General features: G+C 44.3%; 1 protein-coding gene across 4 annotated transcripts in view; it reads right to left on the reverse strand.

Moving 5' to 3' along the window:
• LOC106571329 (ephrin type-A receptor 7) overlaps positions 1-25,342 on the reverse strand; it is a 74,797-nt gene that overhangs the window by 40,981 nt on the left and 8,474 nt on the right. For all 4 annotated transcript variants that reach the window (XM_014144271.2, XM_014144270.2, XM_045695640.1 and 1 more), the window contains exons 4-5: positions 13,474-13,629; positions 6,589-6,924 (exon numbers count right to left, since the gene is read on the reverse strand). In XM_014144271.2, the coding sequence (XP_013999746.1) occupies positions 6,589-6,924; positions 13,474-13,629 (492 nt within the window). The remainder of the gene's footprint in view (positions 1-6,588; positions 6,925-13,473; positions 13,630-25,342) is intronic.

Genomic DNA, 25,342 nt, shown 5'->3' on the forward strand with positions numbered 1-25,342 from the left:
TTCTCTTTGCTTATTTGAGCTGTTCTTGCCATAATATGGACTTGGTCTTTTACCAAATAGGGCTATCTTCTGGTTACCACCCCTACCTTGTCACAACACAACTGATTGGTTCAAACACATTAAGGAAAGAAATTCCACAAATTAACTTATAACAAGGCACACCTGTTAATTGAAATGCATTCCAGGTGACTACCTCATGAAGCGGGTTGAGAAAATGCCAAGAGTGCAAAGCTGTTATCAGGGCAAAGGGTGGCTACTTTGAAGAATCTCAAATATAAAATATATTTTGTTTTGATTAACACTTTTTTGGTTACTACATGATTCTATGTGTTATTTCATAGTTTTGATGTCTTCACTATTATTCTACAATGTAGAAAATAGTAAAAATAAAGAAAAACTATGGAATGAGTAGGTGTGTCCAATCTTTTGACTGTTACTGTATGTATACATCTTGAAAGCGTGGGAGGTAATTACACACTTGGCGTTACAGACCAGAGTTACATACTAACGCTGAACACATTCTTGAACAACTCAGAGGTACACAATAAGTGCCACCTCATTGAAAGCAAGGGTTATGCATTGCCAAATCCATTCCTCTATGTAACAATGCAAGCATTGTCTCTGAACCTGTGTTGAGTCATTTTTATCAGTGCTAACAATATTTTCATAATTTTTCATTAGCGTTGCATTGTTCCCGGGTCATGCTATTAGTTATCCCAGCCCTCGTCTGGTATGTCCGCCCAGCCAACAACTACTTCAATTAGGCCCTGTCAGTCAAAGAAACTCATTAATAAGAGTCCATCCAATTTTGAATGAACTATATTAGTGTTCCATTTTCGTCCTACTCTTTGTAAGGACATTTATTTCACTGAGCTCATAATCTGTACTCCATGGATTTGTCCTGTATGCCAGTATGTCATTTATGCCAATGGGTCTTAAAAGATTGAGATGTGAGGTAAAACTAATGATTGATTCCTGGTCCTTGACATAAACAGCGAAGATTGGAAGATGATCGGGGAATGATCCAGTAAAAAGTTCAGTTGCTATGTTGCTACGGTGAACAATAGGCAGCCTGGGAAAAACTTTGCCTCCAACTTTGTTTGCAGTTTCACAGGCGTCTAAATAATTAACTGGTCTCCATCCTGACTTCTGCAAGGAGACACCAGCTAGAAGATGAAACTGAATAGGAATGGGCACCGGAGCCTTTTAAGATTCCCAGTTGGGGAAAAAACATAATCATGAAAAAGTTGCAGTTCCTGGCAAATAACACAATTTTCTACAAATGTTCACGTATAACTGCAAACACAACACTCTCAGACACACACAAACACAAAAGCCGAGACTGAGAGATTGATAGATATTGCTTTCATCAACGTTATCACAGTTCAGTATGACTAAGGAATACAAAGTTATTATTATTTGTAAATGCTATTTAGTGGACGGTAACAACGCACTGGGCACAGACGTCAATTCAATGTCTATTCCACATTGTTTCAATGTAATTTAATTGAAATGACGTAGAAACAACGTTGATTTAACCCGTGTGTGCACAGCTCTTTCACACAGTCGGTCTGCAACGGTGTCTGTAAATGTGTCCTTTCCAAGGCAGAGAAAGAGAAACAGGACTATCATTCTGACAGGGTGCACGGAGAGCTTAAACTCTGTGTGTTCCTATTGAAAAGCCCCTCTGCCACTGGGCTGTCCACTGGTGGTGACCAAGTCAAGGGGAAAGAGGGAACACTGTGGGGCTACTGTGAGCTAAAGCTCAGTCATGCACAGCAGATTCAGGGGGATTTAGGTGGCTCGTCTGCCAGCAATAAAAGGCTGAAACAGGATACTTGGGGAGATTAATTACCTAGATAGGCCACGATAATGCCATTTAAATGGGAAAGTAATTAAAGTGCACCTTCCATGAAAATTATTCATTGCTGACGGATTGGGTGACAGACAAATCAGGAGGCATTTACAGAAAGCAACAGGTTAAGTGCCAGAGAGCTTGTGCTTCGGGGAGACCACCGCTGTCTTATTGCAGCTGTTGAATCGGACTGCTTTGCCCGGCTCTCATCAAATTACTGCATGTGGAGGGACAGAGCAAAAAGAGAGAGAGAAAAGAATGGGTTCCCAGGTAACGTAAAACCACAGACAAACGCTAGAAAGGAGTATCCGCTTAAGTAGAAAATTACACGGGCTCAGGTGGTGGTAGTCAGTGGGGAATCCTCTGAATCAATCAATCCATTCTGTTTAAGGCCACCATGACAGATTAGGAATCAATCAATGGGCCTTATTGTTCCCAAAAGTGTTACTCTCACCAATGCATTCAGCAATATCCATTTTGTGGTGATGAAGTGTGGATAAAGTGACCGTATAGATTACCGCTGGAGAACCTGAGAGTATCGGCTTGCATGGTTGCCCTAGAAGTCCAAATACTTCACACTCCCAACATTTATCTAACTAATTTCACTGTGTTAAGGGAGATTGATTATCCAATCATTACACTAATACAGTTTCTGTACACCTTCATACAAATGACTGACATCAGACAGTCAAGTTGTCCTGACAATACTAGCAGGCCAACAATACTAGCAGGCCTCTCTGCCAGAGCAGAGAGGCTTTTCAGATCAAAGTGAAATGCTTAACTTACATTCATGCGTACTAGAATGCATATTTCCCTGGGTGAAATGGTAGCAAAGGGAATAGCCTCTTCTTCCCTTTGAATGTTTAAATAGGTTTGTTCATGAGGGCACTCCAATCTCCTTTATAGTACAAATGAAGTTAATCAAAAAATAGTCCTGAAGGAGATTCTCTCAAAATAAACAAATAAGCAACATTGTTTTATCTGAATCCATTCATCTGTAACAATTTATTAAAGAAAGGCTTCCTATATTTTCCATACACTTGACCTCAACAGTTCCACCATGAAAGATGATGTCATAAAGAATAAAATACAACCCTAATATTCATCTAGGTGTAAATAATACATGTTGCTTAGTTACAGTATATCCCAGTCCCACTCTGACTCATGCATGCTAGAGGGCTCTGAACACAAACAGCAGTGCTCAGCGATAGTAGAAGTTTCTATCTGATCGCTGCTCCTGGCTAATATGAGCAGTCAGCATTCAAATTATTTCCCACAGCTTTTCCCTTTCTCTCTTACGATATTGTTTATGCCTCTTTCTGCTCGTACCTCAACAGCATCATCGTCTGTGGCTGAGTGTCCACAGCGCTCCTATAGCCATTCCACTTAACCAATTCCAGTCTTATTTCTACTTTGTTCTCCAATGAATTTTCTGTCTGAGATGTGCACACACACTCTGTTGAATAAATATGAAGGCTTATTCCATGAAAGGTTCCCACTCACTGCCTCCTGCCAGAACAGAAGGCCTTGTTTACAAGTGTGGCGGCATGAAAGCAGCCGGAGCACGGAGGACCTTCGAGGACGGCTCTGTAGAGCTGTCCAGCAACAATAGAGCCCTGATTGAAATGCACTCTCTGTCTAGCTAGCCTAACTTTCCACGAAAAGACCTTCTGGAAAAACTCCACATCATCAAGATGTGATGACAAATTTCTATTCATTCACCTGTGGAGGAGGTGGTGAGGACTCGAGGGGGGGTCGGATAGAAATCAAGATGATGAACTTGCACTGCGTCTCCAACAGTAGCTATTTAAACACTGAGCTGAGAGGTAATTAGGTTTTACTTGGAACAATAAGCACTCAGCACCTTGTACAGTTAGTTCCTCAGCTCCACGGCTGCAGCCTGCCTCATCACAGCCTCACTCCACACACTTCCTTTGGTATAATTAGGGGAGGTGTGAATTCCTCATCAGATGGATCACCATCTGCATTCGAGCAGCACTGCGGAGCATTCCTTCCCCCAGTCAGTCCCTCTACTCCACTCCTCCAGCTCCCTCTCCTCTCCTCTGCACAGGCTGATTATCATGCAGGAGAAGAGAGAGGCACCACCCGCTAGAGGGTTTCTCCTCTCCCTCCTCTCTTTAAGACCTTTTCTGAACCACAGCTCGCTTTCTCTCTCTCTCTCTATCTCTATCTCTCTCTCTCTCTCTCTCCCCATCCCCATCACCCAGGAAAGGTTAATCAATTCTGGATGATGAGCCGTAAAGGGTTTAATAATGCAGTCATTCTTTAACGATGTGGCCATGCATGCTTGCTCGGAAAGGGGCCATTGTTTTAGGAAGCGCCGACGTTCCAATTACAAAGCGCTGGAGCGTTCCCTAACGGCTCCAGGAACAGCAGCCGGACACAGTGAGGGGCCAGTGCTAAGAGCTGAGCAGGACGGGGTTAATGTCTGGCCTTCTACGTGCACAACAACACTCGGATTCTTCCTGCTCTCTCACATGAAGATCTCACTAACAATATGTGTTTGCCCATCATCAAACTGAAGCCAAACAATCTCTTACATCCGTAATGTTGAAATCAGTCATCATGTATCTAGGCTATAGGTTAATAAAACATATATCAACACATCTCATTACAATAAATAGTAGAGTGCATCTTAAACTAGGTTTGCTTCAAATAGTAGCCTACATAGCTTCAAATAGTAGCCTACATAGCTTCAAATAGTAGCCTAAAGCTAGCTTTAAGACTTTAACATCATTCCTTCCTCATCAAAATGCGTCCCTTTATTTCCTTCCATTTATGACGGCTAAATATTCCTCAGGGTGAGCAGAGTAATTGTCTGTTGTCAACATGTAATTATAAGAGGCTCTGAGAGAGCCATGTGTTAATTGTTTTCCCTGTGTTTTCCTGCAGGTCTCCCTCCTTGCAGTGTCCATGTGTCCTTGGCAAGGCAACCACCAGCACCATCCAGCGTGTGTCTCTGTCATCAACTGTGTCACAGAACATACATCATTCCCTACAGTTTATCCCAAATGTATTCTGCTGCCTGGCAGCAATTACCATCCTATTCCACCCATTTCTCTCCCTGTAACCTTCTGGCAATTTAAGAATGGAGGTTGTCGCCATATTAGTTCCTTTACTTTGTTTATTTGATCTTTTCATTTCTCAATACATGCCAAATTTGGTACAATTTTCTATAGTGCAATCAAACATTTCAGAATGTAACAGATATTGTATGAAGCTTCATCTTACTAGGAGAGTATCATAGCACCATAGGACATGGCTGGATGTGCAGGACTAACCCAATTCTTTCAGCAAAGAATTCAAAGACTTGCAGCTCTTCTCCATTCATGTATAAGGTTGGGTTATTTTCCTGCTGTAGAATAGTGGCTCAAATGAAAGATCCTACATCTGTAGATACTGGTAAGCAACATGGTTATGATGATAATATTCCCCATACCCTCGTTATAAGCCACAATGGCTATGCAATCCTCTTTTTTTAAATGATTAAACCATACGATCTACTTGCCGTGAAGCCGCTCAACATTTACATTACATTTATTCATCTAACAGACTCCCATCCAGAGCGATCCAAAGGAGCAACCAGGGTCAACACACTGCTCAAGGGCACGTCGACAGTTCTCCCACGAGGTCAAAAACGGGGACCTGTGCAGTCCTCTTTCAATAACACTAGTTAGTGGGTCCTTTTTACGCCAACTGGATTTCATGGATGCTTGAGCATAATAGACAAATCTTGTTTGGTGGATCCATAGAAATAATGAACAAATAAAAAGGTCTAGTGCAGCCTTGAGTTGGAGTGTGTCACCCCCAAAAATACAGCATTTTAATTATGGTAGGTTCCCAGTGGCTTTTAGCAACACACACTGTTTCCTATGGTAAAACTGGCAGCAAGCCTTGCTACATTAATAATGTTTACCACCATAGCTCTGACGCACACTTTAAATTAATCTGGGTAATATGCTAACTATAAATGTTGTGGATAATATCAGCCTATGATCATTAAAGCCAATGTAGAATGCTTAAGGTACTTAAGGTGCATGTTCTCAATTGAACTTCACTAACAACCTCAGTGCAAAATACCCATATAATTCTGTCAGAATGTGCTGAGACAAAAGAGCAAACTTTTAACATTATATTGTATCCTAAAAGGGCCATATTTTCCTTGCTTATCCTGAACATCTAGAAGACCAAAAAATGCTGCATATGAACATTAATTACATTTCTTTGTAACTCAATCATGAAAGCAATTCCAGCCCTCACCAGCCCTCATCAGCCCACACCAGCCCACACCAGCCCTCACCAGCCCTCACCAGCCCACACCATCCCACACCAACCCTCACCAGCCCTCAGCAGCCCACACCAGCCCTCACCAGCCCACACCAGCCCACACCAGCCCTCACCAGCCCATACCAGCCCCCAACAGCCCACACCAGCCCACACCAGCCCACAGCAGCCCACAGCAGCCCACAGCAACCCACACCAGCCCACACCAGCCCTCCCCAGCCCACACCAGCCCACAGCAACCCACAGCAGCCCACACCAGCCCTCACCAGCCCACACCAGCCAACACCAGCCCACACCAGCCCTCAACAGCCCACACCAGCCCACACCAGCCCAGAGCAGAGGAATATTGAAGTTCCCCAGCAGCTCTACTTTCTCTCAGTGTTCTAGGCATTTAAACTGAACTGAATACTGTAACTCTACGAGCCTACCTGCTTGACTGGTGGCGACGCTGACTGCGGCAAACAGCCTCTGGGTGCGGCTGAGGTCAGATACCCCGTTGACGGCCTCCACCTCAAAGGTGTAGTTGGCGTGGGCCAGTAGGTCCACCACGTTTACGTAGGTGTCCACTAATTCCGCCTGCTGGGGGGAGTATCCCACATTCCCCCCGCATGGCACGCACTCCTCGGGCTCCCAGCTGCAGCGCCGGCACATAATCCTGTAGGTGACATCGTTGCGACCGCCCATGTCGGCCGGCGGGCTCCACTCCAGGCTGACGGTGGTCTGGTTGATGTTGTAAACCAGGTTCTGTGGCGCCGAGGGAGGTCCTGTCAGGGCAGGAGGGAAGACAATGAGAGGAGGGAGAGGAGGAAAGGCGGGAGAGGATTTAATGAGGGAGAGGAGGGAGAGTTCAATAACAGAGTGCCAGGGAAGGAAAGTGACAGCCAACCATATGTGTGCACTGACTGGATCTGTGGTTCACCGTTCTGTTCTGTTCCCTCAGACTGAATGCCGCGGGACATGCCAGCTCTTAGCCTGACACACAATTATGACAGAACTCAGATCTAAAAAGAAAAACTAGTGCAGGTCGGCAGAGGAAGTTAAATACAAGTAAGGTCAATGTAGACGAGGTGCTGAAATGGAAACAACCCATGGAGACCATTATACTGCAAAACGACTGCATTACTACCACTCTGATATGATGCTGTGTATGCTAAATATGAATGTTAATCGATAGCCACAGGTCGTGCGCCCAACGTCATTTGTTTTCTCCCATTTAAGGGGTGTTTTCATTGTTTATCAGCAACAATTATGCCTTATTAATGTCTTAAGCATTCGACATTGTAATGTCAAGTGTGCAACAGTATTTCCTTTTGAGTGTGATTATCCTGTTATAGAGATTTGACCTATTTAAAGGTGTGAATGGCTCATGCCAGGCCAAGGTAGGCCCTTTTTGGATGCCCGTTCTCGTCATTCAATGGTCATGCATCCACAATTCACAAATCAATGTTTACATTAAAACATGGAATAGGCCTATATGAAAAATGTAAGATTTGTAGGAATATCCCATTTTGAAATGATTGAGATGTCATTACATTGTACAATTATTAATCCTGAACGGAGGTTCAAAGGGAGGCATAAAGTGGCATTATTAGCTCTCCCTCAGTCCTCCCCAAAATAGAATTATCCCATGGTGAGACAAAGGGTTTCCTTTCCAATGAATTGCAGAGACAAGACACAAAACATATACGTTTGAGAAAAATAGGCAGACAGACAAGTCTGACTCACCCCAGAATTTACAAGTGAGATTAAATCTCACAATAGCCTCACAACAGCCTATAGAATAACAATCAGTTCCACAAAGTCTCCAAACTGCACTACACAAACCATTGCCCTCTGAACAGGGGGTGTAATGGCAAAAAATGACATTCCTCTCATAAAAACAATGATTTACAAATTGCTGCTTTTATCATTCAAATTCCAGCCCTTGTTTTTATGACCCAGATGTTTACATACTGTACACTTGAAATTGAGTGCTAGTTTTATAGCCCCCTTAATGCACCATACAGATGTAGGATCTTAATCATACACAGTTTGCTACAACAGGAAAATAATCCTGCAGCAACAGGAAATGTGTATTATAATTAATGGACATTTTTTGTAGGGGTTGACACATTTTCCATTAGGGAAAATAAAGTCTGACAATTGAAAGTGGAAATTAGAAACTTTAGAAGCCTTTTTTAACTTTGAATACCTACATCTGTAGATTATGATTTGTAATCTTTGTTCATGAGCATTTTTAAAAGCATCTTTAATTTTCCCTCTAAAATTCTAAATGACCATTTTCATCCGAATTGTTCCTCTAGTGAACCCTCGAAAGGAGCTTCTCAACACATTTAATTAGACAGAAGTATTTACAAATAGGTAATAGGTATGCTTAGAGCGAAAACTACAATCGTCTGAGTCAAAAATATTTGTTATTTTACTGAGTGAGGTGAGACTCGGCGCTCTGGAGATGAAAGAGACACCTGTGGCAGGTGAAGAGGAGTGGCGGCGTGACTCAAGCGAGCACCAAGGCACGACTTCAGCACTGTCGCCGACACTCAACCTGCGTCCTTAAGAATCTTCAGGGACAATGAGCGAGAGTCACTCGCACACACGCACACACACACACACACACACACACACACACACACACACACACACACACACACACACACACACACACACACACACACACACACACACACACACACACACACACACACACACACACACACACACACACATCTCTGGGGTCTGTTTGTACTGCATTACAACAGTCACGGTTAACAACAGATAATAGCTAGTTTTACTCAGCCACTCTCATTGGGTCTCAAGTGACAAAGACCAGGGCAGTGATTTCAGAGATAACAGCTGGAGGAGGATATTGAAATAGAATTTGAGTGGCCTGTGTTTTGGTCTTGGTCTTGTTTTTGCAGACATGCAATACAGTGCAAGCTTCCCCTCTTTGTCCTTGGCTAGACATAGTGCTTCCTGTTCACTGGGTTGGCTTGGTTCCCTGCCTCGACACTGTCCTCTCCAAGCCTCTGTTGGGCGAGGTGACACTGTCCTCCCCCCGCCTCACCTGCAGCTCGGAGGCGCGACACATCCTGAGAGTCCGCCGTCTGTCTGCTGATCCTGGTAGCTCAAGGGCTTGCTGCTCTCGCCTCTCTGTCTTGCTCTCTTTTTCTGTCCCTCTTTCCTCTGCTCTCTCTATCTCTTTATGTTTCCCTCTCTCACTCCCTCATCCCAGTGAAGTTTCATTTCCCCCTCTCACCCCCTCCTACCAGTGAAGTTTCATTTCCCTCTTTCACCCCCTCCTCCAGGTGAAGTTTCATCCCCTCTTTCACCCACTCCTCCAGGTGAAGTTTAATTTCCCTCTCTCACCCCTCCTCCCGGTGAAGTTTAATTTCCCTCTCTCACCCCTCCTCCCGGTGAAGTTTCATTTCCTTCTCTCACCCCTCCTCCCGGTGAAGTTTAATTTCCCTCTCTCACCCCTCCTCCCGGTGAAGTTTAATTTCCCTCTCTCACCCCTCCTCCCGGTGAAGTTTAATTTCCCTCTCTCACCCCTCCTCCCGGTGAAGTTTCATTTCCTTCTCTCACCCCTCCTCCCGGTGAAGTTTCATTTCCTTCTCTCACCCCTCCTCCCGGTGAAGTTTCATTTCCTTCTCTCACCCCTCCTCCCGGTGAAGTTTCATTTCCTTCTCTCACCCCTCCTCCCGGTGAAGTTTCATTTCCTTCTCTCACCCCTCCTCCCAGTGAAGTTTCATTTCCTTCTCTCACCCCCTCCTCCCGGTGAAGTTTCATTTCCCTCTCTCACCCCCTCCTCCAGGTGAAGTTTCATTTCCCTCTCTCACCCCCTCCTCCCGGTGAAGTTTCCTTTCCCTCTCTCACCCCCTCCTCCAGGTGAAGTTTCATTTCCCTCTTTCACCCCCCCCTCCAGGTGAAGTTTCATTTCCCTCTTTCACCCCCTCCTCCAGGTGAAGTTTCATTTCCCTCTCTCACCCCCTCCTCCCGGTGAAGTTTCCTTTCCCTCTCTCACCCCCTCCTCCAGGTGAAGTTTCATTTCACGGATTAGCCTTCCATAGCCCTCACAGTCTGAGATGTCTCAGTCACATGCTATCTTCTTCCTTCCAACGCGGCATTGTGTTGTGTACGTGTGTGTGTGCGCATATGTGTGTGTCAGCACGCACGTACGTGTGTGTGTGTGCGTGCGTGTGAGTGTGTGCATGTGTGTCCTGCCACCTCCTTCTCATAGCGTAATACAGCTATTTCTCCAGAGACAGGGTGAAGCTGTGATATTGCTGATGAATAACCGCCTCTGACAGCACGTTCTCACTCCCCCAATGTGTCAACAGAATCTAATGGACGTTTCTCAACTGAATTAAATTGCATAAATCAAGATGGCTGACTATTTTGGTTAATAGCAGTTAGTTGATAATTAGGTCATCTTCCTGAGCCTGTCGCTGGTCTGTTTAGAGTTGAGTTAGTCAGAGGGCTTAGGAGAAAAGAATCCTGTGCTTATCTGGTGTGAGAGAAAGCTGCGCTGGGAGAGAGAAGTGCTCCAGGCTGTCTCAGCCCTCCACTGCTCTACAGATGTACAATCTTAATTTGATCACCCTGTTGCAGGAGAACTTTCCTGAAATGCAGGAAATGTAAAACTTTGGAGTTTAAAAAGACTTCTGAAGGTTGTAATTTCCATTTACAAATGTCAGACTTGATTTTACCTTAAATAAAATGTATCAACCCCTACAAAAATTATAATCCACATAATAATGAACATTTCCTGTTGCTGCAAAATTATTTTCCAGCTTTAGCAAACTGGCTCAAATTAAAATCCTACATCTGTATTAGCTCACTAATTGGAGGGATGGAAGGAGAAAGGGGAGGCTGGTATTCAAATCAGCCAAGCACTAATCCTTAATCTACAAACACGTGTCATGACCTTTGACCTGGGTGATTAAAACTTGGCTGAGTGAAGCCATGCGGAAGAGAGGGAGGCTGTGATAGGAGGAGAGGAGTGGGGCTCTTACATTTCACTGGCACCCAACCATCCCCTAGCAACTACAGACAGGAATCAGGATGGATTCTGTTTCTTTCTCTCTGTTTCTCTCTGTTTCTCTCACTCCCTTTCCCTCTGTGATATGTCAACTTGTTGAGTTGGCAAATTTGAGTGGGACGGGGGGCAAGAGGAGCTGGAGGGAAGGAAGGGGGAGAGGGGGGAGAGGGGCTGGAGGGGAGGACGGGGGAGATGGCTGATCACAACTGCCCTTTTCAGATGCTACTACCACCAGCACTATTCACAGCTGTCACATGATTGATGCCCACTCCCCAACCAGTCAACAGCTTCAAGTCTTTTCCCCAGCTTCTGCTTGGAAAATTGTTCCCAGCCTTCCTGCAGTGTCACCCCCATACAGTTCTCATTATCTCTTGGCTTTGCATAAAAATGGAGTGAACAAATAATGTAAAAAGATTATCATACAATGTTTTTTTCCCTTCTCTCCCAACATGCAATATTTGCAACAATTATAACGCAAAATATATTGTTTGACTAGTGTCCTAATTTTTTTTCTGCCTGGCTTTTTGCCTCTTGCAGTGAATTACCTCCCATCATGTTGCATCTTTATATTCCCCTTCGTCCAATCTTCATCTTAGATGCCTAATCCATCTGCTGCAGAGATCTATCTGTTTGTGCAGAGCCTAACATAAGGGAGGTTTACAAGCGCCCATTTCAAAATATGTCAATCAAGCTGTTTGCTCAAGCAATGTAAATTCGCTTTCGTTTACTATTGTACCCCAGACCATACAAGACCCCACAAAGAAAATGTCCACGAACATTGATGTGGTCACAATAACTTCATCCAGCAATAATTTACATATGCAGCTATAAAAGCATTGTTAACCTTCTCTATTGGTTGAATGGGAAGAATTAAACTTTACTTAATATTGGTCATTTTGAATACAATGAACATTTTTCTATGTTGTATAAACCTAGACATATTGAATCTGTGAAATAGAGAGCTCAATCTCCTGTTTCTTCCTAAGTGATTCTTCACAGCAGAACAGGCAGAGGGCATCGAAAAATAACAAACCAAATGTGTTCTGCTCTTGGTCAATGTAAGAGGGAATTGCGGAGCAGTAAAGTGAGTATTTTCATCTTCAGACATAAAAGCCACGGGACGGCCCTGGTGGAGAGTGGTTACCGTGGAAATATGGGCTTTTTTTCTACCAGTTTTTGATTGGAGAAGGTAAGGGGTGGGAAGGGGTAGGTACCAGGTAACAATTAAGTCAAATTGCATACAGTGTGTCCTGTCCTTGTTTCAAGTCAATTACTGTATTAAGACTGGCCAGAACAAACACGGGAAGAGCTCAACACACACAGAGAGAGAGACCATCCTGATTCCTGCCTGTAGTTGCTAGGGAATGGTTGGGGGGAAGTGAAATGTGTGTGTGAGAGAGAGAGAGAGAGAGAGAGAGAGAGAGAGAGAGAGAGAGAGAGAGAGAGAGAGAGAGAGAGAGACGCTGGAATAACGCACTAATGATAAATCAGCCTGTCAGACTTAAGGAAGAAGTCCACTTTTCCACCTCACCTTATTAGCCCAGTCTTGTACCACTCTGCCCACGCTACTGTTCCTTTAAATGAAGACTAATTTCATTGTCCCCCTATCTCTCCCCGTTCTCTATCTCTCTCTCTCTCTCTCTCACGCTCCCTCTCCCTCTTCCTCCTCCTCTCCCTCTACATCTACCACTCTTTCTCTATCTGTCCCCCTCTTCTCCCTCTCTCTCTCAATCTCTGTGTAGACTGTCATTGGTTTGAGGGGGAGCCTTGTAAAAACACCCCTTGGCTCTCCTGAATCAACCTGTTTGGGAGCAACAGGAGTGGATTTGGGAGCAAATGAGCCCCGCCCTGTAAAATGAATCCCCTGGCCTGTGTAAACAAGTCATCAATGCTTGTCACATAATTGCACCATTGGCCAGGACAAATGGAGACACAGGGTGCTGCCAGGGCTGCTGCTGCTGACTGTAATTGCAATCTTTTAGACGGGAAATGGCAAATTAGCTACCAGCTAGGGGGGGGGGGGCAGACACCCAGGCCCAGGCCCATGAACATCATTCTAAAGACATATTGGGAAGCATAAGCAGGGCTCTGGTATGGACTCTGGAGTGGGTTTTCACCAGACTTCTCCAGATTGAACATTCTCAGGGTGGGCATTAGGGATCTGGAAGGGGTGCAAGATTGTTTGTACATGTGCGAGGATGTGTTAATGGGGGCATAAATGCAGACTCTACCTCAGGTTCTTCCTTCATTTACTTAGCAACACTCCAGTACTTACTTGTGCAGGCCACAGAGGGTGGGTCTGAGTGCGCCCGGTAGTAGCCGTCCTCACAGTCGCAGCGCCACAAGCCCTCCCGGTCATTGTAGCTGTGTGCTGGGCAGCGCGAACACTGCAGGTCCTGGGACGAGGACTTGTAGAACCCACGGCCACATGCTATAACCAGGAGAAGAAGGGAAGGGAGTGGGGGGAGAGAGAGAGAGAGAAAATACTTTAGTTCACACTTGAATTCCCATAAAAGAGAAAGGGCATGATGGAACAGAGCATTACGCTTGTGCTCACATCACAGAACAGCTGGTGTTTGGATCAACCTGCCCCTCTGGCTTCATCAACAAGCTTAACAAACCCTACTTAAAAACACATCACAAATATCACCATGGCAAAGCCTGCACTGCATGGGGGAAAATCACTGCTTATTAACCAGAGGAAAAATCTGGCTATATTTGGTCAATTTTTTATCATTTAGTCACTTGAAGTTCCTCTGTCCAAATCACTAAGGACTTAAAATGGTCCAATCACACACACACAGTCGTGAAGAAGGGGTGACATCGCTTCTTCCCCTTCAGGAGGTTGAAAAGGTTTGGCATGGGCCCTCAAATCCTCAAAACGTTCTACAGCTGCACCATTGAGAGCATCTTGACTGGCTGCATAACTGCACACACACACACACACACACACACACACACACACACACACACACACACACACACACACACACACACACACACGCACACACACTAACATACAATAATTATTTACCCTGCTGCTACTCTGTTTATCATATATCCTGATGCCTAGTCACCTTACCCCTATACATGTCTACCTCTATCACTCCAGTATCCCTGCACATTGTAAATAGGGTGTTGGAACTGACCCTGTATATAGCTTCTTACTTTATCGTGTTCTTCTTATTGTCATTTCTTGTGTGTTTTTGTTCTACCTTGTTATTTTTAGTATTACATTGTTATTGATTACTGCATTGTTGGGTTTAGAACTAGAAAAAAATCATTTTACAGTGCTTGTTCACCTGACATAAAAAAACTTGAAACTTTAAATAAATAAGGGTTTTTTGCTAATCAAAGCCCAGTCTGAGAGAGAATGTTGTCCTACAGTGCTCCGTGGGGTGCTACCATAGAACACAGACAAGGTTGTATAAATCCTAAATGGATTATTTCAATGTTTCACCTTCAAAAGAAAGAGGTGAGATGAATAGGCTTGTCCACCAGGGATAGGAGACAGTGAATAATTCACTATCGTTCACATGGTTGTTTGTGTGGGTCCTTTTACATGTCTCAATGACAATTCATTAATTCAGCCGCTGATTCAATCTATCCACATGAGCATCTTGAATTATCACAGATCATTGTTTTATGCAATGGGCCACAAACTAAATCGTGTAGGGGACAAAAAAGGGCATATTTCCTGACAAAATCCAGCTATAATAACCGTTTTTTAGCAAAGAAACAATTCCAGTATAATAAATAAAACGATTCATACAGAGGGCTTTGTGAATCACATTATCCAAATTCACTTTTAAGCATTACAGGCTGACTACACAGCTCGCGTCACGTGCGCGAGAGCTGCAAAATAAATGTAGACATACATGTTATTCAATTATTGCATCCACACTACTCGCGCGCAGTGTGCCAAGGGCTAAAATAGCCAAGGGCTAAAATAGAAGTCAGTTCTATTTCTGACGCAGATCTCGCTGCAAGTCCTGCCTCTCAAATCTCCTCATTGGTTTATAGAAGCAGCTACCCACGTGCCATCTCCTCATTGGTTATACCCGCGTGGGTGACTGAAAGACGAACGAGGTCAGTGCCGGTAATGCACCTAATTTATGAAAGTTGCCAATCACAATATAAAGTCAAGAGAAGAAATAGCCTGGAAGGAGGAGAGATGACTAGAAACAATTCGGTTGACCGTTTTATGTGTGGATGAACTGGCGGAGTAGAGGACCTTACACAGGTAAAATAACAAGTCAATGTTTATATCCCATAACAAATTAGCTAGCAACAGCAAGATAGCTAAATAGGACAAATTAGCTAGCAAGTGCAAGCTAGCTAGCTAAATTGCCATAAATGTTTAATGCTTTTCGACCTATCCCCAAATTAATATAATTGGTTGAGTTTGTTTTGATATTTTAACCTGCGGTCGTGATCGTGTTTGGTGTGGGGGGACAAAATACATTTATGCACGATGGCACACGCGCGCAGCCAGTTTGGGTTCCATGTTAGTGAATAGGGAAATTCTGGGTTTGGCTTTTTTTGTCTCAACACTTTAAGTCTGCTAATCCACGGTGACCTACTGTTGGTGTAAAATCCTTTGCTAAGCCTTCTGGCCACATGATTTCTGTTCCAATCTACAAGGAGTCTATACGCCTGTAAATAGCTCTGTATACAAACTAGCAAATTATATAAAAAATATACAAAATTAAATTTTTCATGAGCTGCTGGGGAAATGGGCAAAGGTTTTCATGCCGATGTTTCCCGTTTCAGATCACCGTTGCACTCTTTTTTCAAGTGTTCAAAATCTTTGGCCGTACTTCTGTGACAGATCTAAAATAGAGAGGATAAGGGAACACAGGTTTCCTCATTCTAACACCGCCTCAGCGCGTGGAGGAGAGCGAGGGACGGGGTATCCCCATTTCAGCAACATAAAAGCCCTGTCACTCTCTATTTATCTCACCAGCCTCGTGAAACAAGACATTTTTCGTAGAGAGGGTGGGAAAATACATGATTTTAGCTCTAACATTACTTTAGCTGAGATAGTAATTGAAAACAGGGTTTTAAGGCTGTGAGAGAGGTGCCTTTGGTTGGAGTTGTGTGCTGCCTGCCGAAACATATTAATCATACATATTCTAATTTACCAATCTACCATAACATTAGACTTTAAGTGCAAACAATGTACCTGCGCAAAGACACACACATAATGCGCTATACCGTTCTCTGATAAGACTATGTAAATATTCACGTTGGCCCGTGTCTGTGATCACACAGAGCAGTCCATTTGAGGCAAGTTAAAGATTGGCCAACGGTGCTGTTTGAAAGGCTGCTTTCTCCTCTCTTCTCTCACCACGCATGGCTGTTTAAACACTCTGATAAGCCAGTGTGTCTGTTTACCTTTAGGTTTGAGTAGTGGTGCTCTGCTAAGTGGCCAGCAGTGTAGAGGGGAGGCCCAGCTGAGCCCAGGGCTGCCTGGCTACCAGGGTCCCAGGCTGAGCCTCCACGTCGCTAGCTAGCAGGCCCAGATTAGTGCTATCTCAGCCACTGGAACCACAGGGCTTTCAAAAGTAAATAGTACTCCAAGTTAAAGTTTCCATGAAAAAACACTTTATTTTCCTTGTTTTGTCATCAGGGCCCCTGTGTTTATCAACGTGTCTGACCGGCTTTGGCATCCGGAAATGTTTACAGAAGCAACAAGGCGGCAAATTAGGGCCTCAAATCCAACAGCTGTGTGACATGGGTAACCATTTTCTGGGCTCGCCCTGGCTCTCCCTCTCCAGGACTCTCTCACAGTGCACTGAGTGACATGCACAAACACAGCCATCCCAGAGCCTACATTCCAGGCCCAGCAGCACAGACGCGTTTGGCCAGTCCCTGTTCCTGGCATCATCAGCTGAAAACACACTCTTTAACGCAGATGTTGAAGCATTAGGTAAAAGAGGGTGATAGTTTTCCCCCCCTCATTTTTCCCTTGCAGCATCACATTTCTTTGGGAAAAAAAACACGTCACTGTATAATTACCCTGGGTTTAATCTCAAGTGCTTGTCTGTAATATCAGGACAAACCCGGCCCGCCTCTCATACAGTATTTGAGAACTTCACTGACAGAAGTGTCACACTGATAGGGAAACACATTAGAACACCGTACACGTCCATCTCCTGACTCACAATAATCCATTGCGTTTTACATTGACGCCGAATCCGACAGACAAACTCACACATGGGGGAAAAAAGTACACAGAGACTACTTGAAAATGTCTGTTTTTGTGACACCCGCCCTATGCTACCACTCAGATAAAGGCTAGGTTAACAGGCTGTGCTTGTTGACACAGACGGTGGATTAAAAAACATGGAGCAGGAGCTGGGACAGACAACACAGGCCTTATTTACACTACACTGCGAAATTAGCCGGTCTTTAGAGAACAGGGCTGAGGTTGAAAATACAAGTCTGACATTCCACCAGGCTCCTTAGCGAGGGGCAACAGACAGCATCTGTAATTTACCTTACAGTGGTCAAACGCTTTCATTCAGCGATAGGGAGAAAAAACTGTCTGCAGTCAGCATTTTCAACACTGTACTGACAGAACAAGAAAGGCCTCACTCTGGGGCTAGGAGCACAGTTAGGGAGGAATATGTCCTGACTGACTCCCTATACTGAGGACATCTCAATCACTCTCCACATCACTCTCCACATTGTGGGGCCACGAGAGGATGAAACAACAAGGCCTTATCTCCAACAGACACACACTAAGAAATGAAATTCTCTCATTTTTCAAGATACTGCTTTGTCTGTTTTTCCTCCAAGCTCGGCTTTTTAACATTCTTCAATTCCATCCAGACGCTCTCTCTGTTTGGCAATTGAATGGCAATCTGGGTAAAGGACACAGAGGTAGAAAAAGGAATAAGGATGGATGAGATTCTCATCCTGTGTTGACATTTTGTGACAGGCTGACATATCGCTTCCTGTGGCCTTACCAGATGATAATTATTCCTAATGTCTTGGTGTGACGCAATGGCACTTGAGCTGTTTTTCCTTCGGTTAATCTTCCACTTAGATTGACAGATCGCATTTCATAAAGTGCCCATTGCCTTCTAGCTAGTTTTACCATTCCAGAAAAGCAAAGGTTTTACCTCACTTTTAGAGTCGGTGAAATAGGGAAACAACACTCTCCACTTCCCTAATAACCATAATATCTAAACAGGCTAGTTCTCCATATCAACTACTGAGGACAGAGGGGACTTCAGGGTCTAAACAGGCTAGTTCTCCCTATCAACTACTGAGGACAGAGGGGACTTCAGGGTCTAAACAGGCTAGTTCTCCCTATCAACTACTGAGGACAGAGGGGACTTCAGGGTCCAAACAGGCTAGTTCTCCCTATCAACTACTGAGGACAGAGGGGACTTCAGGGTTTTATCAGACTAGTTCTCCCTATCAACTACTGAGGACAGAGGGGACTTCAGGGTTTTATCAGACTAGTTCTCCCTATCAACTACTGAGGACAGAGGGGACTTCAGGGTCTAAACAGGCTAGTTCTCCCTATCAACTACTGAGGACAGAGGGGACTTCAGGGTTTTATCAGACTAGTTATCCCTATCAACTACTGAGGACAGAGGGGACTTCAGGGTCTAAACAGGCTAGTTCTCCATATCAACTACTGAGGACAGAGGGGACTTCAGGGTCTAAACAGGCTAGTTCTCCCTATCAACTACTGAGGACAGAGGGGACTTCAGGGTCTAAACAGGCTAGTTCCCCCTATCAACTACTGAGGACAGACGGGACTTCAGGGTTTTATCAGACTAGTTCTCCCTATCAACTACTGAGGACAGAGGGGACTTCAGGGTCTAAACAGGCTCATTCTCCCTATCAACTACTGAGGACAGAGGGGACTTCAGGGTCTAAACAGGCTCATTCTCCCTATCAACTACTGAGGACAGAGGGGACTTCAGGGTCCAAACAGGCTAGTTCTCCCTATCAACTACTGAGGACAGAGGGGACTTCAGGGTTTTATCAGACTAGTTCTCCCTATCAACTACTGAGGACAGAGGGGACTTCAGGGTCCAAACAGGCTAGTTCTCCCTATCAACTACTGAGGACAGAGGGGACTTCAGGGTCTAAACAGGCTAGGAGTAATATAGAGTTTCACAACATCTGTCTCCTTGTATTAGGGTAGCTCTTCACAGGGCCAGGCGAGGCTCCTAGTAGTACCAGTAATCCTGCCTAGTCTGAGAGTGGGGTGGTGGTGGTAGTAGTGGTTGTGGTGGTGGTGGTGAGTGTGGTGGTGGTGGTGGTGGCAATGGTGGTGAGTGTGGTGGTGGTGGTGGTGGCAATGGTGGTGAGTGTGGTGAGTGTGGTAGTGGAAGTGGTAGTAGTGGTGATGGTGGTGGTGGTGGAAGGGGTAGTAGTGGTGATCGTGGTGATGATGGTGGTGGTGGTGGTGGTGGTAGTGGTGGTGAGTGTGTTGATTGTGGTGGTGTTGGTGGTGGTGAGTGTGGTGGTGATGGTGGTGTGTTGTGGTGGTGATGGTGGTGATGGTGTTGGTGGTGGTGGTAGTGGTGGTGAGTGTGGTGGTGGTCATGGTGGTGGTGGTGGTGGTGGTGGTGGTGATCGTGGTGATGATGGTGGTGGTGGTGGTGGTAGTGGTGGTGAGTGTGTTGATTGTGGTGGTGTTGGTGGTGGTGAGTGTGGTGGTGATGGTGGTGTGTGGTGGTGGTGGTGGTGTGTGGTGGTGGTGGTGGTGGTGGTGGTAGTGGTGGTGGTGGTGGTAGTGGTGATGGTGGTTTTCGTGGTGGTGGTGAGTGTGGTGGTGGTGATGGTGAGTGTGTTGATGGTGGTGAGTGTGGTGGTGGTGGTGGTGTGTGGTGGTGGTGGTGGTGCTTCAGCTCTCCTGACCCTCAGTGAGATGGACTGGTGTGGGCTAGTCTGAGGGCCCTGACAGGGCCGGGCCTCCCCCTGGCCACCCTCTCATCCAGCCTGATTATGTGTTAAATCCGCCTGCGTGTCTGTCAGGATGGACGGAGAAAGAATGTGAGAGTTGGCAAGCCGGTGAATGGAGGCTGCAGAGACCCGGAGTGAGAGAGCAGCTTAGAGAGATAGCACGCCATTAGAGTGATAAAAGAGGCCTAGGGAGAGAGCTGCAGTCGACAGGACCAACAGCCAGGCCTACCGGGCTCTGCTCATTGATGTATGCCAGGTGAAGCAGGTCAAACACGATAAAGGAAACAGATTATTTTCTAATTTCAAAACGCCATTGCCTTTCCTTAAACAGTCTCTGTCGCCACCGCCACCACCGGCGCTACGATAGGGAAATGTCTTTACAAATATCAACTATAAACACAGGCCCCACAAAATATTGGAAGCTTGTCTAGGCCGGTTTTTATGAATCCATTTCCTCCGAGAGTCTTTTCCTTCTTCCTTGTTTTGCTTGTTCTGACCTCAGTGCTCTGTTGTCTGGCAACACAGCATAAACACATCTATCTCCTATTCACCCTGCGAGGTGTTGTTTCATCAACTCCATTATACTGCTAACTCAATGTTCATATTACCGGGGACATTCTTTGCCAGTAATTTAAAAACACCCTGCTTCTCAACGCTCACAGAGCCATGAAATTCTATTCCAGAATCATTGCTTTAGGTCAATGTCTGGGTTTTATTCTGAGGGCATAATATATAATTATGAACGTGACACTGTGTTGTTAGAGAGGGATGTCAATAGCCCTGGAGAAGCTGAGTTCTTCTACATACTGTGTGGCTCTGATTAGATGGGTGTTTTTGCCATGGCAGGTAGTGTGTTAGGACATCCATCAAGCTCTGTTTACTGACATGTTGTGTACTCTACACAGTTGTTGTTTTTACGCTAATGCCCTTTGGTTTTTCTTCAACAACCTCTCTTGTTTCCCATGGAGTAAATCTTGAGAGTAATTTCACAGCATCCGCCTAGCAACAGGTGTTTTTAGACTTCTCCACCTCTGTGAGAAAAAAAAAATATCTTGAGGTAGCGTACTGCACTTTTCTACTAAATCTCCCTCTTTTTTATCCATAAAGAAAGAAAAGAAAGAGAAACTAAGCTGAACAGTTGGGCTTTTGCCCCGAGACATGTTAATCTCCCACCTTTGAAAGGCGAGGCGCCTACCCAGCTCCTGGAAACAGTGGCACAACACACAAAGGAGAGGAGGGAGAGAGAACTGAGACCCTGTTGGAACCCTCTTCACAGGGGACGGGGATAGAGTTTCAATGTCTAACCCCTTCCAAACAAGCTACTTTCAAACACCTACACCTCCTGTGGGCTTTTGAATGGAGGGGTGGAGATAGAAGGAGAGAAAAAACAAGGCTACAGTGAGCAAAAAAAACTAAACAAACTTTCAGATCAAGAGTTTTAGCTAGAAAGACCAGATTAAATGGCTGGAAAACCTAAAAACGATCATATTGTCACTAATTCTTCCCACATAGGCCCACACCACGCATAGCTTGAATGGCTGTGCCTGGCTTTGCGTGCACTCGGCACACCTAGACAACCCCTCCATTCATCGGTGCTACCTGTGCTTAAGGGGAGATAAGTAGCTTTACTATGAGAAACAAAGAGAAGATTAGCAATCCCTTACACTGTGTTGGATGGCACACTGCTTTGGCCTCCAAACAGCCAAACTCCTGAGGAAGTGTCTGGTTGGACGTACCGAGTTAAGATCAAAGCTAGCTAGCCTACTGATCAACTTCTAAAAGTCTAAAAAATCTATTCTGGCTACCAAAATATTATATATTATTTAAATCCGAACTTATTTGGGTTTTATAGTTAGAAATATACACATAATTAGAAATGAAATATAACAGAAAAATTGAACTGATTTAACTTACATTAAGCAAAACAGCAGGATAATGTAACAGTCGTGCAATTACTGTTGAATACATTATATTTCTGACATTCCCATTTTTGTTGGCTCCACTTAGTCGTCCCCAACACCAAAGGAAGAATCTTTAGCCTCACTTGTCATTTTTTGTGTCAAACCTAAAACCAAGGCATCTATATTAAAAACTAAGGCTTAGAAGAGAACAGATTGTATCGGGTGTGATGATAATTATGCCAATACATCCAATTCAATAATCAATATGTACAGTTGTTTTGGTAAATGTCACATTGATAACAAAAGTCACGATAAGTGTGAAAAAAACAATATTCACAACCAGTTCACAACAAGTTCACAAACTTTTCAAATCTGTTCCTAGTGCATTACAGCCTGCGCTACCGCATGTTGTCAGAAATTGAAATAAGCAACAATAAACCCCAGCACCTGTTTCCTCACTTAGCTATCACACTGATTTACTGCATGGGTCTGCAGGTGGAAAATGAAGGACGTTTTCACATTAAATCATTACAGAATTTATAGCGCTGGTTCCGCCTGAACAGAAACTGAACCTTGTGTCCGTACAAAAGTACACCCTCTTCCAGAGAGAGAGAGAGAGAGCGAGGTCTTCACTTTTTTAATTCATCATGCAGGGTAAGGGCTTTCCAAATGACTTTCCAGTGACATGGAAATGTCCCTGCCTAATCGCCTTTTGTTTAGTTCATTAAACTCGCATGGCGACGGGAGAAAAAAGTCTTAAGGGCAGCTAGCCCGGGCAGCTGGCTACCTTTAAATGGAGGATGTGGCTAGATGTAAGAGGATCTCTTATTGCTGAAAGACTTCTACACTGAAGAGAAAAGAAGAGACTGTGCTGCTCTCGGGATAAAAGCAGAGGGCCCAAAGGTCTACCCCGACCCAAAGCCCCCTGCAGCCACAACGAATCAACGCTTAAAATGTCCCCAGTCAGCAACCAAGCATTATCTCCAAATTGTGCCAATGCCCCACCCCCCTCTCCCCACTCCCCCCTTTCCCTCCTACCCCACCCCACTCCAATCCCCAAGGACCCACTGCTGTGACAGAAAGGACTGAAACACAGGAACAATTTCAAACCAGCCACTAGTCTCTCTACAGCGGTCCAGCCCCCGTGGCCTCCAGTTACACACAAAGGTGTCCGTTTGGCCTCAGATGGCCATGCTGATGTGCTGCTCCACAGAGAAACAGCCAGGTCAACTTAAGGAGGCAAAGAGAACATCAATCCAGATTTGACAACCAACTACACAATACATCTAAACCCAGCTCCTGTCCTGACAACCAACTACACACCACATCCAAACCCAGCTCCTGTCCTGACAACCAACTACACACCACATCTAAACCCACCTCCTGTCCTGACAACCAACTACACACCACATCTAAACCCAGCTCCTGTCCTGACAACCAACTACACACCACATCTAAACCCAGCTCCTGTCCTGACAACCAACTACACACCACATCTAAACCCAGCTCCTGTCCTGACAACCAACTACACACCACATCTAAACCCAGCTCCTGTCCTGACAACCAACTACACACCACATCTAAACCCAGCTCCTGTCCTGACAACCAACTACACACCACATCTAAACCCAGCTCCTGTCCTGACAACCAAATACACACCACATCTAAACCCAGATCCTGTCCGTGGCTGCTCCAGTTCAAACAAATGCTAATCACGAGTTTATGGATTATAATAATCACGATAATTAGAACAAACATGCTTTTTTGCATCTGAATAAGTGGTACCACTGTGCTGCTTTGCTTACGTGAGCAGATCAAATTATTTGGAGTGGGGAAAAACAGACGGCTTGAGTCAAGAGAACATTGGCTGTTTTATTCATTTTTATACAACGAATTTGCTTAGATTTTTGATTTGGTAATAACCTAGCACAGAAACACACTCATTGCCTGCCTCACGATGTAGCTTGTATTCCTCTGTGCAGTGCCTTTGCTCTTTTTAATCCCTTGTTATGAGAAAAAGGCAGTTTCTTCTGCTTCTCATTAGTAGACTGAATCATAGTTTCTTCCTCAGAGAACTGGAAAGATCACAGATTGGTTTAAATTATAAATGTGGAGAGCTATAATAAACAGGGTAGTCATTTTAATGTTGGATACAATGTCTCTCCCTTTTAAATATACACCACCACTTCCGAATGAGAAATAAAAGAATAAAAATACAAGTTTCCCTGGATACAAGACTCCTAGCTGCACAACGCTGCCAGGCCTGACATTCTGCGGGAACTTTAACATGTGAAATGAAAAACAAATGCCTCATTTTCTAAACAAAACAGTTTCACAGGGCTCACTCATTTCCATTTCATTTAGGTATGGTAAATATTTGTTTCAAAGTCATATGCAAAAATAGAATATGCCCATATGCATTGATTCACATCCAGTGGTCGTTAACCATGCTTTTTTTTTCAGTCCCCACAGTTTTCATTAAAAACACATACAGTATACAGTACTAAAATATTTGGAGATTTTAGTTTTGTGTCAAAAAAGACAGTAAAATCACCCGGAATTCAAAAAATAATAATAATAATTTAGAAAATCTGTTCTTAAGTATTCCCACTAATAAAAAATAAGGGACATTCGTGAACATGTCTCAATGTTATCAAGGTTATAAAAGTATTGTTATTTTCAAATAAAATCTATTTTTGGGCTGAGTCAATTTGCAGTGTACAAATTATAATTATGTTCCGGCCCCCCGAACATCCGCTCTGAAACAAATCGGCCCGCGGCTGAATCTAGTTGTCTTTACTCTAACATAATGCATATTGGGTTAGGGCTATATCAAATCAAAAGAAAACTCTATTATCTTTAACGTTTGTCTCTACTGTTTGTCATTCTTGCAGATATTATACCTAGAGATAAAAGTTGATAAATTGAGGGTGTAAAATCCAGACCTAAAAATATCCGGAATAAGTCTCCCTGAAACAGACAAAACATTGCTGCTCGCTGCCTGGTCATTGGTAATAGGTTTTTCTTTCACCTCGCTTGATAAGCTGCTGGAACTAAATCATGTATATATAAATATAAATCAGAGGACAGTAAAATATAATCCACTTAACGCTTGTGGGGACACACCAACTTGCCCAGAAGACACCATTAGATGAAATGTATTTAACCCCTTAGCTGAATACCTGTTAATCAAATGGGGCAAAACCACACATAATATTCCTATTAAGCACTCTTTGAGTCATGTTAGTTCAAAATGGAGGCTAACTAACTGACACACATTATTCATCTATAGATCTGTCACTAAATCAG

The sequence above is a fragment of the Salmo salar genome, chromosome ssa15, assembly GCF_905237065.1.
Source record: "Salmo salar chromosome ssa15, Ssal_v3.1, whole genome shotgun sequence".
Classification (NCBI taxonomy): Eukaryota; Metazoa; Chordata; class Actinopteri; order Salmoniformes; family Salmonidae; genus Salmo; species Salmo salar.